Source organism: Tachypleus tridentatus, chromosome 13 (genome assembly GCF_004210375.1).
Source record: "Tachypleus tridentatus isolate NWPU-2018 chromosome 13, ASM421037v1, whole genome shotgun sequence".
Lineage (NCBI taxonomy): Eukaryota > Metazoa > Arthropoda > Merostomata > Xiphosura > Limulidae > Tachypleus > Tachypleus tridentatus.
In genome coordinates, this window is record NC_134837.1 from 265,444,302 (window position 1) to 265,461,675 (window position 17,374).

At 31.9% G+C, this 17,374-nt stretch overlaps 1 protein-coding gene across 1 annotated transcript in view; it reads right to left on the reverse strand.

Annotated features, from left to right (window-relative positions):
• Window positions 1–4,817: 4,817 nt before the first annotated feature.
• Window positions 4,818–17,374, reverse strand: part of LOC143238164 (meiotic recombination protein DMC1/LIM15 homolog) — a 29,715-nt gene continuing 17,158 nt past the window's right edge. The window contains exons 8-13 of the mRNA XM_076478151.1: window positions 11,609–11,700; window positions 7,898–7,971; window positions 6,978–7,092; window positions 5,607–5,667; window positions 5,285–5,401; window positions 4,818–5,102 (exon numbers count right to left, since the gene is read on the reverse strand). Coding sequence (XP_076334266.1) covers window positions 5,033–5,102; window positions 5,285–5,401; window positions 5,607–5,667; window positions 6,978–7,092; window positions 7,898–7,971; window positions 11,609–11,700 — 529 coding nt within the window. The 3' untranslated portion in view covers window positions 4,818–5,032. The remainder of the gene's footprint in view (window positions 5,103–5,284; window positions 5,402–5,606; window positions 5,668–6,977; window positions 7,093–7,897; window positions 7,972–11,608; window positions 11,701–17,374) is intronic.

Below are 17,374 nucleotides of genomic sequence, written 5' to 3' on the forward strand. Positions count from 1 at the left end.
ACAGTCTCACAGATTCCACAACCGTTTACGTTCAACAGTCTCACAGATTCCACAACCAACAGTCTCACAGATTCCACATCCGTTTATGTTGAACAGTCTCACAGGTTCCACAACCGTTTACGTTGAACAGTCTCACACATTCCACAACCAACAGTCTCACAGATTCCACGATTCCAGAATCGTTTATGTTGAACAGTCTCACATATTCCACAACCGTTTATGTTGAACTGTCTCACAGATTCCACAACCGTTTACTTTGAACAGTCTCACAGATTCCACAACCATTTACGTTGAACAATTTGAAAGTTTTCAAGTTGTTACCTCGAACATTTTTATCTATACTTGTTTACACGCACTCGACATTACGTGTATTCTGAATTAATTAAAATGACTAGAACAGACCTGTTTTTGTATTGAAACTAAAGATAAACTACGTTAAAGTTGTAGAAATAATTTATTCAAACGATTTCTTTTCGTGAGCTTCGATGATTTATTGACTTGACCAATATGACGTCTATATATATATATATATTTTGAAATCAGCTACGTAAAAAATAAATAAATATACAATAAGATATTTAGTAACAACATATGTTCAATAATTAAAACGGCCCCGGCATGGTCAAGTGGTTAAAGCACTGGATTCGTAATGTGAGGGTCGCGAGTTCAAATGTCCATCACACGAAACATCCTTGGCCTCTCAGCTGTGGGGGCATTATAACTTAACAGTCAATCCCACTATTCGGTGGTAAAGAGTACTCAGGAGTAAACTAGCTGCCTTCCCTTTAGTCTTACACTGCTAATTTAGGGACGCCTAGAGCAGATAACTCTCGTATTGCTTTGCGCGAAATTAAAAAACAAACCAAACAATTGAGACAGAAAGGACCTGATCAATGTATACATAATTTATAGCCTTTTAATTTGTTTTTGATGTACGAACTTCTAATAATATTCAATCCAAGTAGTGTGTCTACTAACAATGTAAGAACTGGTGATAATAATCTATTTAATTACTGTGTCCACTAACAATGTACGAACTGGTGATAATAATTACTTTAATTAGTGTGTTTACTAACCATTTATATGACAAAAACTAACTGTTTATGTTCATGTGTAAATGCTACTGTTTTCTATAATTTTCTGGAAAGCTACGTTAGACCTGTCTGTACATAGTCGTTTTTTAGTTTGGAGGTAATAGACTAACAGATCAGTATCAATCTAATAGCATTTACCGCCAAATATAGGAATTATTTTTTCCTTTCGACTGAAGAGACCTGGTCGTGTTTTCTACTGCTCAGCCAAAACATCAGTATTCGGAGCGTGTTTATGAACTATCGGGATACCAACCATGAATCCTTTTGGTTCAAAGTCTGGGTAACAACAACTAAACGGATAGGTTATATTCTAGATAAAAATCAAGCATCACTCGAAGTGCAGTGTTTTATGGATAATGACATTAAAGAGAATGCAGGATGGCGTGGTGTTGCTGTCGAAATGAGAACCCTTTAATTTAGTTGGAAGGTTAATAATCGCTCGGTGTAACACAGATTCGTTCATGTTAAACTCTTGGTGAAACATCTTTTGTTCTGTTGTGTTTTTTTCTTATTAACCACAGATGTTCCTCCGTATTCTGATGCAAATTTCAGACTTTAAAAACACGATGAACCCTGGTAATAAACTTGTAGAACCTCACACACCCTCCCTAGCTCACTTACGAGCAAATGTCACAATGAATAGCTGAACCTACCACGTGGTTAAAGCTTACTAATGAAGGAACCCTGAATGTCAATGTCCCTATAGGGCCGGGGGGCCGTCTTACATCTAGGTCGTGATACACGATGTTCTAGTTCTGCCGATCGTGTACAAAACATAACAGAAATAGTAATACATGTTTATTCTATTCATTTACCATGAATCTCAGTAGATAGTTAATTATTTTTGTGGGCAATGCCGCTAAGCTATATCACATAAATGGTGGTTACTTAAGCAACTGAGCCGAGAAAATACATTGTATATGTACAAGCAGAAGCACACGTGGCATATTGGTCGAGCGTAATCAGTTTCCTCTTTTACTTTTTGTAACCTCGTTCATTTGAAATTAACAATCATTCTTGAACACAAAACCCTGTCGGTCTTCAGAAACGTCTGTGACCTACATATACAGATATTTGTCTTTTCGTCAAGGCTTTCCTTTCTTTAACTCGGTACAGCTGTTTGAAATTAAAGGATTAATTTTAGAACACTGTGCTGCCTAAAATGATATTTATAGTTCTGATCTACATACATTTTACGCTTTGTAAAGTTATGTGCGTCGCCATATTGTATCGAATTTTTTTACTACTGCATAGAAAAATGATTTCAGATATACTTTTATTTGCCATACGCCTAGCCCATCTAATGAATTCTGGCTAAAGACAGTTCTGATAACAACAAAGGATTCGATAAATAAGGAAAGGCCTTCAGCGTAACGTTATTTTCACCGAATTTCTTAATAATTCATCTACTGGTCTATGTTAATAATATTCTTTGGCAGGTGGGCGAACTATTATTACGTCAGTTATGACGTAAGAGATCTCCTTAGAGGTCAAAGATCGTTAACATTAAGTTTACTTCTGTCACAACTTAAATTATGTTTATTCGGTACATGTCTTGGAACTGTTGAATCATGCCATGAATATTTACGTCTTTACCAATAAACTCCATGTTAAGGTAACAATATCTCTACTTTATGTTGCGCCGAAAGATGATTATGTTTAGAAAGTGAATTCTGATGCATATAGAAAGAATCTACAACTAACACCAAATGAAACAGAGCTCTGACACAAGTGATTTTTAGCACAAAGACTGCATTTACGTTTGTTGGTTGTTTTTGGATTTTCTCGCAAAGTTAGAGGATGGCTGTCTGCGTTACTTGTCCTTAATTTAGCAGTAAAATACTAGGAGGAAGGTAGCAAGTCATCACTACTTACCGCCAACTCTTTGGCTACTATTTTACCAACAAATAGTGGATTGAAAGTCACATCATAACGGTCAAATATCATGGATCCGTTTCCTCACGGTAAACTAAACAGATAACTCAGTGCGACTTAGCTCCAAAACAAACACACACACACATTCTTGAACTTGTAATTCTGGGAGGGTTTATAGCAACTTTAATCTCTTACCAATATTTCCTCCCACAGTTTATATATTGTATATATAATTTTATATGTTATATTTATAATTTTATATATTCTTTTATAATTTAGATTATTATAAAATTACATATTCAAACATCTAACGCCGCCCTCTACATTCTGACACTCAGTTACACAACCCCTTCCGAACATGTGGTCAGCTTCCGGTCAGTTACCTCTTAATTTTCTTACAATATTGTTTCTTACAATAAATTTGACATTCATGGACAACATTTACATAATTATTACAATATATATGTTTGTACTCGAACGTCTTACGTTATCAATTTGATATATGTGTTACACCTTACGTTATTAATTTGGCATGTGTGTTACACCTTAACGTTTTTTAATCAGATGGACTAGTTATTAAGTCTGTTGTTTGTTATAGAAGGCTGGGATATATATACATATAATATATAATTCCTGTGCGTATTTGTGAGCGACATAACTAGAACAGTTTCATCTGATTTTTGTTACACTTGACACAAAGGTTCAATGTCGCCCATGGACCATTGTATTAACCTTTGTGTGATATGGTTCAGTGTTCAATGCCACGTTGAAGGCCAACAACTCTCGTTTTAATAGTAACAATCCGCGGTTTTAACAAACGGTCAACACTTATACCAAACTGAGACAAAAAAAAAGCATATTGGAACACAGACCTAAACTTTTTGATAGTAAATAATTTTCAGACTGGTTTTTACTGCAAAATTGAAAAAGATAATCGATTTAGTCTAATAGTTATTGAAAGGAAACTTGAAAACGCCTGTAAAAGGTTTCTGCTTGTTTTAGTCACTTCATTAGATAACCAAGTACTACGTTTATAACAAAGGGACCTGAGCTACATGAATAAAACAAAACCAATCAGTATTAGAGTGGTGAACTTCCTCCAAGCCTGTAGGAAGGAGTAGATTTCTCTTAAGAAAGAGTGGAGTTCCTACTAGCCTGTAGCAAAGAGTAGATTTCTCTTAAGAAAGAGTTGAGTTCCTACTAGCCTGTAGCAAAGAGTAGATTTCTCTTAAGAAAGAGTGGAGTTCCTACTAGCCTGTAGCAAAGAGTAGATTTCTCTTAAGAAAGAGTGGCGTTCCTCCAAGCCTGTAGCAAAGAGTAGATTTCTCTTAAGAAAGAGTGGCGTTCCTCCAAGCCTGTAGCAAAGAGCAGATTTCTCTTAAGAAAGAGCGGAGTACCTCCAAGCCTGTAGCAAAGAGTAGATTTCTCTTAAGAAAGAGTGGAGTTCCTACTAGCCTGTAGCAAAGAGTAGTTTTCTTTCCAGCTTTAAGAAATAGTGAATTTCCTCTTAGCCTGCGTTATGTATTTTCACTTTACTGCTAAGCCTCTTCAGATATATTCCAGTAAGACGATAACTTGACTCAACAAGGATTAAAAAGACAAATACCATAACATATTAAGTTTTTCCGTGACGTGATGTCATATACAACTAAACTGTATTCATAAAGTTACGTCTTACTGGACTGAACTATATCGTCCAGATAATAAATATAAACATGTTATTTCACATTTTTACGTGTTTAAATTGTCACTGCGTATTTTTCTGACATCGTGTTCAAAAGTAAATATGAACACTATTACTACATTTTTAACACGTCTCGACTGACTGTCAGTATTTGTTTTGAACAAACTGACAGTAGTAATGCAAATTACATAAGTTATTAATAAAACAGCTATTTTAACCACAGAGAGCTTTCGACAACAGATAACTGTATTTCCATTACATACAGAGAGATTTAGAAAAGGCTTAACATAAAATAATTATTATTTCTTGCGGTTTTAAGAATCATAAAAAGATATTTTTAATATCTGAAGTTCTTGAAGAGACATCTTTGTATCACCTTTCACTCTTTGACGTCTGAAATTCCTCCAGGGGTTATAGCAAAGGTGGCTTCGTTCTCAGGCATATCAGGGCTATATGTGAGAGTAGACATTATGTGGTTAACTTCCGGGAAATAAAAACAAATTTATTGGTAGTAGTAATTATTTTTTGAAAAATTTGATCACTTATGAAAACCGGTGAAATAGAGCTTACGATTATCATGTGATATCGTGATCATATATATATAGGATAAACTGATATCAGTTTATCTCACCTATCATAAATTTTGGCTATTCTTGTATCTCCTCTTCCTTTCCTCAGGCTAATCCTAGTGGTAGAAGCGTGGGCTAAGATATGACCTCCAACTGGTTTTTTAGGGTCAGCCTGAAAACTGTTATAAAACATGCATTTACGTAATTTTACACATGGACTGATATAACAGTTTTAAACTCTGTAATTAATATTTATAAACTAACCAGATAATCCAACAGTTTCTGAAACTTTAATGATATTTTTAAATCTCCCTGTTGATGGATGTTCATGAGTCCTAATGAATCCTCTGATTGGAAAATATCAAATACACATAAAAGGCTTACGTCATTGTCGCTCCAGGGTCAGCTGTCATCTGGTTGGTAACGAACACTGCAACGTTGTATTCTGTAAAAGAGAACCATCAGGTCATAGCTTTGAGATATCCTAAGATATCCAATAATCATTCGTGAAGCAATCTTAAAATAAACCTAGCTATCTTAGCAGAAGTCAAGCTACTGGAAAAATAAAGACTGAAGCGTGGTTACTATATGAACATGAAACATAAACTAAACGAGATGAGACTATTATTTTAACTTATCTTAAGATGACACGGCTTTTACCTATTTACTTTAGTCAACCTTATCACAACTAATATGTATATTTGTAATTAGAAACCTCGGGGAAAAAACGGCTTCGGTTTGAATTTTGTGAAAAGCTACACCAAAGCTACATGTAGCAGCTGTCCCGAATTTAGCAGTATAAGACTGTTACAATGAAAAGTTAAAAACACTTAACAATGTTTAAGTATTAAAATATCTGTTACTTTAACGTCACTCTCTCCTGTTTCAAGCTGATGTGTTCGGATTAATTTAAGCAAAGTTCGATCGTAAACGTTTATAATGTTCAAACTTATCATAAGAGGCTTTGTATGAGCCTTAACGTTCTACCCTTTAAACATGTTACACATAGTTGTAAAATATATATGTAAAAACGGCTCGTTTGGGTTGATTTTTTGATTTTTTTTACGTAGAGGAGCGAACAACGTTTCGACAAGGTGAACCTCAAGATGACCGAAGATGGTCGAAACGTTGTTCGCTCTTCTACGTAAAAAAAAAAAAAGTCTCAACCCAAACGAGTCGTTTTTACATATACATTTTTCTCTACAAGTGGGTTTTCTCGACATCACTGATTATATATAGTTGTGTTTAATGTTCTACCCTATAAACTATATATTCATGTTAAATATAGGACGATACACAGGTACCTAGGTATTGCCAACAAAAGGTCAGGGTTACATACTTATGTAATGTATTATTAGAAAGTAAAGTAAAAATGGCATTTGTTTTTTAGACTGGTGTAGTTCTTTATTACACGAACGTACTTTCAGATATAAGTACTTTGTATATCATTCTTTCCACGAGTAGAACCCGACATGTTAAGCTACCATGATAACGATTATTTCAATGGTTCTAAAAACAACTGTTTGACTGACTTTAGTTCCCCAGTGGTATGTCAGCAGACTTACAACACTAGAAACTGGCTTTTGATACTCATGGTGGGTAAAGTACAGATAGCCCACTGGGTGGCTTTGTATAAACTTCAAACAAACAGATCACTGACTCTACAAGAGTAGATTATAATTTAGTAAAAGCACATTAACAAAGTTATCCAATATATATGTACAAGCTTTATAATAACTGCTTCATGCCTCTCACCCTCAGATATTTTCTGCAGTTTGGACAACATTTGAGCTAGTTTCTGTTGACGATCTGCTAGTTCTCCTCGACCACTAAAGTCAACTCGGAACAGTGCCATGACGGAGTCGATGACCTAAGTAAAGGTCTGTTTAAACAGAAAGCTAATACTTTCTAATCACTGGAAGTAAGTTACTATGTTACACTAACTGCTTGCATGAAACAATTATATTTTAATTAAATTACTATGTTACACTAACTGATTACATGAAACAGTTACATTTTAATTAAATTACTATGTTACACTAACTGCTTGCATGAAACAGTTATATTTTAATTAAATTACTATGTTACACTAACTGCTTACATGAAACAGTTATATTTTAATTAAATTACTATGTTACACTAACTGCTTGCATGAAACAGTTATATTTTAATTAAATTACTATGTTACACTAACTGCTTGCATGAAACAGTTATATTTTAATTAAATTACTATGTTACACTAACTGCTTGCATGAAACAGTTATATTTTAATTAAATTACATAAGGTTTTAAAACTTGTACTTTAAATTATTTTTTCTTTCTTATTCTTATAAATTAAAAATATTATGAGACAAACACGTGGAATGTAATGCATTTTGTACAATCACAAAATTAAATAATATTTTTATCATTTCAATGCACTTCTCTAGTTAAAGTACGTGATTTTCAACAAATAAAACCCTTTATGTCTCCAACGCCCCTTCTGTTCACTGATAAAAGAATACTTTCTCAAAACGTGGTGACAAATCACCATCGTCATTTATTTCCATGACATTTACCAATTCATCCACTAATGACATACTTATCTTTCTTAAAATGGTGTAATCCATCTAATGTTTATCCAAGTTGTTAATAATAAATACCCAAATAGTAATACCATTTTAGTAATTTCTCACCAGTAACCTGAAAATGCCTCCTTCTTCGTGAAACTTGGCTGCAACCAGATCCAATATCTCCGACTGGTGTTCACCTTAAACAATAAACTGTCATTATTAAGAAAACCGAAACCCACCTTACGTGACCAGGTTGATACTACATTTAACTTGCCAATGAATCCTAACCAAAATTTGTTTAGATTAGAATCAAAGATGTTGAAATAAACGTGTATATTCAACAGACTTTAGTGGAACTGACTTTCAAATAATATTTATAAACTTAAGTAAGATAGGGACAACTTATACAAGACTTAACACAGCGTAGTTTACAGTACTCTAAATTAATAGTGTCCACTGGAAGTACTGAATATTATTTTTTGCACATTTAACATTCACTAAAGTTCGCAATAACACTGACGTAGAAGACATGAAATACTGGCTCATTTCCAAACTGTTTATTACACTTTAAATTCTATATTGTTCATACATTTCTCACATCCAATCTGACAGCAGGTCTTACAAAACGAATATTGATGGAGAACACATATATTTCCACAATAATGTGTATTTTGTGACGTAACCACACAATGTGGTACAGATCTAAAAGGTATTCTTAGGTGAATCTGTCTTACAGGTGAATTTACTAAACTTTCACATTTCAATTATCTATCTACTCTATTGCGTTACTATTGTAACTTAAGAACCTAAATTTAAAGTCTTAGAAATTGACAGTGACTAAAGTTATTACACTGATATAGAGTAATTCTTATTTCATAAAACAAGGTAAATGACATGGAAGTTAATTATATATATAGCATGTTTATTATTCTATTAAACTTACTACAACATATAATTTTGACCGAAGTTTCTGATAGACTGTAATGCAATAAAGCACTTCAGTTACAAGAACTTAATTATATTAGAAATGAGCTTAGTTTTAAAGATACATCGAACAATAGATTTCTTGCTATGCTTACTAAGTAACATCGGTGATTTAATTTCTTCTGTACCAGTATTACGTATTGTGGTTTATCTTGGACAAGTATCCAGTTTATTATGTTACATATTACAATTCGAAATAGATTGAAACTGTGTTAAACTGTAATTTAAAATTATAAGTTATTTAAATGTCAATGTGTATCAAATTTATAATATTTACCTGTAAGATCGAATTACAAGATTTTCTTTCTTAATGAAATATATTTTAATATGTAAACAGAATACAATTTACAACAACGTTATTACTAATAGTAGATTTTTTACACACGATGGGGGGGGGGATGATTTTTGCAACTACTTATGTGGACTGTTCAATTTACAAATTGGTAATCTCTGATTACGTGAACCTGAAAGCTGTAAACATGCAGTTACAGAGTAATCTTGTTGCCACGATACTTGCATGTTATCTTAGGCCTACTGACTGATACTTACGAATTATCGCTTAGATGGAAAAGCTTAGAAGCACGCCTATATTAAAGATGTACATTTCGGCTACTGAAAAATCCTACATCTAGGCCTAATTATGTAATTCGATTAGTAAGAACATGAGAATCACAAGAACAAACACATAATTTGTAGACCTGTGATGCAATAAAACAATTCAACAGACAAAACTGTAGGGGGGGATGATTGTATGCACCGTACCCCCCACCTAAAATGAAAGGGGGATATATCCCCCAATCCCCCAGAATCTACGCCCTTGGTTGTAACAATAGTATTAAAAAGTAGACTTATTGTAACAATACAATTGTACAAATAACGACTTATATAGAAAACTTTTATAATCTTAGAAACAGTATTCAGTTTTATGAATTTTTTGATATCTTATCAAAGGTTAACGATGAGTTAATTAATTCTAAGTTAATTAGAGTACAACTCACTTAACAGGGAACTAGTTAACTCTTCGCTAATTACACCTGAAGTTATATAAAACCTTTATAAAAATATTAACATCCGATGCTAATCCGCCGAAGTTAAAGGATTTGTAATGTTTGAAGTCTTTCGACGTTCCTGGTCAATATCTGAAGTTCCAAACGAATAAGCAATAATCACAGTTATATCTGCGAAGGTTTATAGTATGGCAGCTGTGTCAAATTAACAATATATACCGTCTCTTGTCGCATCACATTGGTTTATAAACATTAAACAGATTCTAAACATTTCAGATAAGGCGACACCACTGACATTTACATACATATATGCATTGTTCATTCTTACATTCGAGAACCTTCTACAACTTTAATGAATAGGCGGTGATTCCGCAGTGCAGTGAGTGTGTTTTCTTATAGCAAAGCCACATCGGGCTATCTGCTGTGTCCACAAAAAAGAATTGAACCCCGGATCTTAGTATTATAAGTCTGTAGATTTACCGCTGTACAAACGAGGAACTCGCAATACACATTTAACACCATAAATTACGTGTATTTATAAATATATGTTTAACTGACACAAACATCAATATTCAAATAAATATGTAGCAGTTAATCTCTCACACTAACTGCATTTAACTTTTAACCTATTTCCGCCTTGCACTGAACTAACGCTTGTAGTTACATTAACTAATTTGCACTGCACACAGTTTTTCAACCACAGTGAAACAATGCACTAACATGATCTGGAAGTTTCTGTGAGGTTTTATAGTTTTCACTCAACTTTCCAGTGGTCTTCTGTGATTATAAATAAGGTGACATGTTGTTCTAGACTTTAATGGATCACATCTTACGTATTCTGTCTAATGCTAAAGTAGCATTAGATAATGTCATACAAATATTCTAGGCCCTTTTCCTTCCAGGGCTTCAAATGTTGAAAATATGACATACTATAGAAAAGAAAGTGCTTTGGTTTTATCGTGTGAGCAGCAGGATAACGAGAAATGTTTCCAATGAAGCTTTAGGATTCTATACATTGACCACTCCAGTGTGTAAGCGGTTACCAGTAAAACCACAATCAAAATTAACATTTCTGATACAGGGTAAGACACTACTACAACATCAACGTACATCTTGATGGGTAATTAGTATCACACTTATCTTCAGCGTTTGTTAGGACATTGGTCAAAACATAAGGTAGTTTAAAACTTACACATACTAATTTCTTCAGCTTGGATTTATCTCAAAAAATTTTCCTTTTGGTCATGTCACTACAAGGATGATTCATCACGTTTGTGTAAGCACCCGTCACCATAATGTTTTGTAGTGTAACTAAAACCTGGTTGTCTTCTTCAGTTTTGTCTCTGAAGAAGGATAGACAGCTCGTGAAACAGAACACATTCACATTTTAATAGAGTTTTGGCTTTCATCACCCACAACTGGCTGCTTCGTTTACCATAATTTTTTTTCGTGGTAACTGGAAACTTTCAGAAAGTGTACATAGGTCATCTAATCTTAGGATTTTACCAGGAGAAGGTGGGATAAAAAGAACTTAAACAGGATATCTTTACACCTTTTTTTTAAAGACTTCTGTCTTTGAATTGAAAGACGAAAGTTCGTAATAAGTTAAATAAGTCAAAATACGAATATGAAATTAGCATCTAATGAGAGCACTAGGAATTTAATAACAAAAAAACGGCATTACCTAACATTATTATTTTAAGGTGTTAGCTTCCTCACCGGGTATCCTCAGCTAGTCTACATAATTTAGAACTGTAATCACTCTATTCCAATCTACACAGTTGCTTAACTTTGTCGTACCGTAATACCAAATAACTTTATGTAACAAAGCTTAAGTACTCACTCGTAAAAGCCCTTGTATACAAAATGTTCTCCAACATGGCATTATGGTCCAGGTTAAACCGGTCAGCAATATCCTTTAACCTATCAGGTCGACTGGTAAAATGTTAAGGTACAGATACTTTAGTAACTGTGAGTATATTTGTCGTTAGACTTTACTGAACTAAATTGAAAAATTAATTACGATATTTTCAAGGTTTTCAATTGGCTGAATCAGACCCCAACTTAAACTTAAAAATGTTTTGACACTTCACTGAACTTCTTGAAAATAAAAACACACATAAAACTAGATTTGACGAATAAAAATTAACATTTTTCAAAATGAAACTACATAGATAAGGGAAATCGTAGTGACTACATTAAGTGGCCTAAACCATGTTTTGAAGATAAAACACACACACACACACAAAGAAGAAAAGCGTCGAGAAGACCTACTTTAACAAGAAAAAGAATCACGTGATTTCACGCTGTGGGATATAGAAAAACAGAAAACAAACAAGTGTGAAAGTCACAAATCCGATAAAAGTAGTTTCCAGGTGACTTCACGATACGAAATATAGGATAAAAGGAAACAAACAAGTGTGAAAGTCACACATGTGATAAAAATAGAGTTAGCATCGTAAGTACAAAGACATCCGCTATGCCTCTGGGGAGTTTGTGAATACTGAATAATTTACCACTCTACATCTGTACTAATCTTTAATTCGACGGAAAAAGGGAAATAACAAAAGATTTGCTCGTGTTCTGTTTCATTATATCCATTTGTTTATCCGGCAATTTGTGAACAATGTTGAGGTTGTTGTTTTTTATAATTTCTCATGTGATTTTATTCGCATATATTATGACTTTTATCAAAAGGTTCTATAACGTGTCTTCTAAAGCTGTGGGGCCGTCCCCTAGATGAGAGAACGGATAGTATGAGTATATTAACGGATAGTATTAGCATATTAACAGATAGTATGAGTATATTAACAAATAGTATGAGTATAGCAACATTTGAATTGTACCTGAAAGTAGAAGTTTAAAACCAAAGTATTAAAAACTACTGTAAAGTTTACTACTATAATGTAATATAGAAACTACAATTTCTATTAACAGGTGAAAATTAAATAAACGATATAAACACAAATAGATTATATACGTAATGAGAAAAATATACAAAACATATGTTCAGAAAGGACTGGAAAAGGAGGGGGGGTGAGGTATAAAAGTTAGCGTAAGCACCAGGAGGAGGGGTGGGGGTAGAAACGTTAGTGTAAGCACCAGGATGAGGGATGGTGTATAAAAGTTAGTGTAAGCACCAGGAGGAGGGGTGGGGTATAAAAGTTTGTGTGAGCACCAGGAAGAGGGGTGGGGTATAAAAGTTTGTGTAAGCACCAGGAGGAGGGGTAAAAGTATAAACGTTAGTGTAAGCACCAGGAGAAGGGGTGGGGGTATAAACGTTAGTGTAAGCACTAGGAGGAGGGGTGGAGTATAAAAGTTTGTGTAAGCACCAGGAGGAGGGGTGGGGTTTAAAAGTTAGTGTAAGCAGCAGGATGAGGGGTGGTGTATAAAAGTTAGTGTAAGCACCAGGAGGAGGGGTAAAAGTATAAACGTTAGTGTAAGCACCGGGAGGAGGGGTGGGGTTTAAAAGTTAGTGTAAGCAGCAGGATGAGGGGTGGTGTATAAAAGTTAGTGTAAGCACCATTATTCTATAAAGTGGCTCTAAAGAAACTCCATTCTTAAAACAACATCCAAATATATATTTCACCAGGTGCACTTTGTGAATTATAAGTTTTATTCAGGAAAGTCCAGACATGTTATATCGGGTTTCAAAATTGCCGCAGTATACCTAACACATTTTTAAATGAAATTATTGTAATCATAATCTCTTCTGGACAGCTGTCAATGAGTCTTCCAACCTCGAGTTTATCAGTTATTTTCAGAATGTAAAAAACGTTTTACACTTAAAACTAAAACCAAACACCTTTTTACACTTAAAACTAAAACCAAACAACGTTTTACACTTAAAACTAAAACCAAACGTTTTACACTTAAAACTAAAACCAAACACCTTTTTACACTTAAAACTATAACAAAACAACTTTTTACACGTAAAACTAAAACGAAACACCTTTTTACACTTACAACTATAACAAAACAATTTTTACACTTAAAACTAAAACCAAACACCTTTTTACACTTAAAATTATAACAAAACAACTTTTACACGTAAAACTAAAACCAAACACCTTTTTCCACGTAAAACTATAACAAAACAACTTTTTACACTTAAAACCAAAACCAAACAACGTTTTACACTTAAAAATAAAACCAAACACCTTTTTACACTTAAAACTATAACAAAACAACGTTTTACACTTAAAAATAAAACCAAACACCTTTTTACACTTAAAACTATAACAAAACAACTTGTTACACGTAAAACTAAAACGAAACACCTTTTTACACTTAAAACTATACCAAAACAACTTTTTACACTTAAAACTAAAACCAAACAACTTTTTACACATAAAACTAAAACCAAACAACTTATTACACTTAAAATTGAAACCAAATGTTTTTACACTTAAAACTAGAACAAAATAACTTTTTACACTTAAAACTAAAACCAAACAACGTTTTACACTTAAAACTAAAACTAAACGTTTTACACTTAAAACTAAAACCAAACACCTTTTTACACTTAAAACTATAACAAAACAACTTTTTACACGTAAAACTAAAACGAAACACCTTTTTACACTTACAACTATAACAAAACAATTTTTTACACTTAAAACTAAAACCAAACACCTTTTTACACTTAAAATTATAACAAAACAACTTTTACACGTAAAACTAAAACCAAACACCTTTTTCCACGTAAAACTATAACAAAACAACTTTTTACACTTAAAACCAAAACCAAACAACGTTTTACACTTAAAAATAAAACCAAACACCTTTTTACACTTAAAACTATAACAAAACAACGTTTTACACTTAAAAATAAAACCAAACACCTTTTTACACTTAAAACTATAACAAAACAACTTTTTACACGTAAAACTAAAACGAAACACCTTTTTACACTTAAAACTATACCAAAACAACTTTTTACACGTAAAACTAAAACCAAACAACTTTTTACACTTAAAACTAAAACCAAACAACTTTTTACACATAAAACTAAAACCAAACAACTTATTACACTTAAAATTGAAACCAAATGTTTTTACACTTAAAACTAAAACCAAACACCTTTTTACACTTAAAACTAAAACCAAACAACGTTTTACACTTAAAACTAAAACCAAACGTTTTACACTTAAAACTAAAACCAAACACCTTTTTACACTTAAAACTATAACAAAACAACTTTTTACACGTAAAACTAAAACGAAACACCTTTTTACACTTACAACTATAACAAAACAATTTTTACACTTAAAACTAAAACCAAACACCTTTTTACACTTAAAATTATAACAAAACAACTTTTACACGTAAAACTAAAACCAAACACCTTTTTCCACGTAAAACTATAACAAAACAACTTTTTACACATAAAACCAAAACCAAACAACGTTTTACACTTAAAAATAAAACCAAACACCTTTTTACACTTAAAACTATAACAAAACAACGTTTTACACTTAAAAATAAAACCAAACACCTTTTTACACTTAAAACTATAACAAAACAACTTGTTACACGTAAAACTAAAACGAAACACCTTTTACACTTAAAACTATACCAAAACAACTTTTACACTTAAAACTAAAACCAAACAACTTTTTACACATAAAACTAAAACCAAACAACTTATTACACTTAAAATTGAAACCAAATGTTTTTACACTTAAAACTAGAACAAAATAACTTTTTACACTTAAAACTAAAACCAAACAACGTTTTACACTTAAAACTAAAACTAAACGTTTTACACTTAAAACTAAAACCAAACACCTTTTTACACTTAAAACTATAACAAAACAACTTTTTACACGTAAAACTAAAACGAAACACCTTTTTACACTTACAACTATAACAAAACAATTTTTTACACTTAAAACTAAAACCAAACACCTTTTTACACTTAAAATTATAACAAAACAACTTTTACACGTAAAACTAAAACCAAACACCTTTTTCCACGTAAAACTATAACAAAACAACTTTTTACACTTAAAACCAAAACCAAACAACGTTTTACACTTAAAAATAAAACCAAACACCTTTTTACACTTAAAACTATAACAAAACAACGTTTTACACTTAAAAATAAAACCAAACACCTTTTTACACTTAAAACTATAACAAAACAACTTTTTACACGTAAAACTAAAACGAAACACCTTTTTACACTTAAAACTATACCAAAACAACTTTTTACACGTAAAACTAAAACCAAACAACTTTTTACACTTAAAACTAAAACCAAACAACTTTTTACACATAAAACTAAAACCAAACAACTTATTACACTTAAAATTGAAACCAAATGTTTTTACACTTAAAACTAAAACCAAACACCTTTTTACACTTAAAACTAAAACCAAACAACGTTTTACACTTAAAACTAAAACCAAACGTTTTACACTTAAAACTAAAACCAAACACCTTTTTACACTTAAAACTATAACAAAACAACTTTTTACACGTAAAACTAAAACGAAACACCTTTTACACTTTTACAACTATAATAAAACAATTTTACACTTAAAACTAAAACCAAACACCTTTTTACACTTAAAATTATAACAAAACAACTTTTACACGTAAAACTAAAACCAAACACCTTTTTCCACGTAAAACTATAACAAAACAACTTTTTACACTTAAAACCAAAACCAAACAACGTTTTACACTTAAAAATAAAACCAAACACCTTTTTACACTTAAAACTATAACAAAACAACGTTTTACACTTAAAAATAAAACCAAACACCTTTTTACACTTAAAACTATAACAAAACAACTTGTTACACGTAAAACTAAAACGAAACACCTTTTACACTTAAAACTATACCAAACAACTTTTACACTTAAAACTAAAACCAAACAACTTTTTACACATAAAACTAAAACCAAACAACTTATTACACTTAAAATTGAAACCAAATGTTTTTACACTTAAAACTAGAACAAAATAACTTTTTACACTTAAAACTAAAACCAAACAACGTTTTACACTTAAAACTAAAACCAAACACCTTTTTACACTTAAAACTATAACAAAACAACTTTTTACACGTAAAACTAAAACGAAACACCTTTTTACACTTACAACTATAACAAAACAATTTTTTACACTTAAAACTAAAACCAAACACCTTTTTACACTTAAAATTATAACAAAACAACTTTTACACGTAAAACTAAAACCAAACACCTTTTTCCACGTAAAACTATAACAAAACAACTTTTTACACTTAAAACCAAAACCAAACAACGTTTTACACTTAAAAATAAAACCAAACACCTTTTTACACTTAAAACTATAACAAAACAACGTTTTACACTTAAAAATAAAACCAAACACCTTTTTACACTTAAAACTATAACAAAACAACTTTTTACACGTAAAACTAAAACGAAACACCTTTTTACACTTAAAACTATACCAAAACAACTTTTTACACGTAAAACTAAAACCAAACAACTTTTTACACGTAAAACTAAAACCAAACAACTTTTTACACTTAAAACTAAAACCAAACAACTTTTTACACATAAAACTAAAACCAAACAACTTATTACACTTAAAATTGAAACCAAATGTTTT